The following is a 1,278-nucleotide window of genomic DNA, read 5'->3' on the forward strand; positions in this document are numbered from 1 at the left end:
CCCCCCGCCCTCACGCGGGGTGTCCCCCCCCCGCCGGCACCTCCCGATGTACAAATTAAAAGGAAAATTAAGCGGCCCACGGCGTCACGCGCGGCGGCGAGGGGTCACCCCGCAGCACGCGCCAGCACCACGATTCACGTCATAGCCGCCACGGAGCGCCCGACGCCCGGCACAGACACAACCGCCCTTGCTCTGTCACGGGCAGCCGGACACATTTCAGCGGAACACACGGGGCACGACATGGCAGCGCCCTGCTTCTTTTGCGCATGCGCAAGGCGCACACAGGGCTTACACCCGGGACATGGTTTACGCTGGGAAGGACCTTAAAGCTCATCTCGTTTCACCGTCTGCCATGGGTAGGGTAGGGACACTTTCCACTGTCCCAGGTTGCTCCAAGCCCCGTCCAACCTGGCCTTGGACACTTCCGCGGATGGGGCAGCCACAGCTTCTCTGGGCAACCTCTGCCAGGACCTCCCCACTCTTACAGGAAGAACATTTTCCTAACATGTAAACTAAATTTCCTCTCTTTAAGTCTGAGCCCATTCTCCCTTGCTCCTGGTGAAGAGTCCTTCCTTGGCCTCCTTGTAAGCCCCTCCAGATACTGGAAGGCTGCTCTGAGATCTCCACACAACCTTCTCTTCTTCCATAGAGGAGATGCTCTAGTCCCGTCGCTCCACCATGTGACAGCACCACACAGCTCGCTGTCACTTGCTGAGGGTGCCTCAATCCCATTGTCTGTGTCGCCGACAACGTTGTTTAATACTATCAACCCCACTACCACCCCTGAGGGACACCACTCGTCCCTGGTCTCCATGTGGACAACCGCAACTATTTACGTGCGGCTATCCAGCTAGTTCTTTATCCATCGAGTCGTCCATCCGTCAAATCCATCTCTCCCCAGTTTAGAGACCACGATGTCGTGCGGGACAGTGCTAAACGCTTCGAAGAAGCCCAAGAAGATGATGCTGGTTGCTCTACTCCATCCACCCATGCTGTACTCCGGCCATAGCCGGCGCCTCACGGAAGGGCGGAAGCCGGCATCGGAAAGGTGGGCCTACTGAGCAAGCCCAGCCATTCTATTGGTTAGACATACTGCCAGTCATTAATGATTGGCTTGATGATTGGTCGGAAGGCGATTGTCCTTGCGGTTCCTTGGGAAAGGGGCGGAGCTTTGAGCTCTTCTTCCCCCTTCCTCTTTTTCTGTTGGTCAGAGAGGATGCCGATCACGGCGTTCCTGGGAGCCTATTGGCCAGCAGCGGCTCTCCGGCCCTGCAGGAG

The 1,278-nt window shown here is 57.7% G+C and overlaps 1 protein-coding gene across 1 annotated transcript in view; it reads right to left on the bottom strand.

Annotated features, from left to right (window-relative positions):
• UBIAD1 (UbiA prenyltransferase domain containing 1) overlaps positions 1–257 on the bottom strand; it is a 5,905-nt gene extending 5,648 nt beyond the window's left edge. The window contains 2 exon segments of the mRNA XM_008639005.2: positions 89–194; positions 197–257. Of these exon segments, the coding sequence (XP_008637227.2) occupies positions 89–194; positions 197–242 (152 nt within the window). The 5' untranslated portion in view covers positions 243–257.
• Positions 258–1,278: the final 1,021 nt, after the last annotated feature.

Source organism: Corvus brachyrhynchos, unplaced genomic scaffold (assembly GCF_000691975.1).
Source record: "Corvus brachyrhynchos isolate BGI_N302 unplaced genomic scaffold, ASM69197v1 scaffold738, whole genome shotgun sequence".
NCBI classification, from domain to species: domain Eukaryota; kingdom Metazoa; phylum Chordata; class Aves; order Passeriformes; family Corvidae; genus Corvus; species Corvus brachyrhynchos.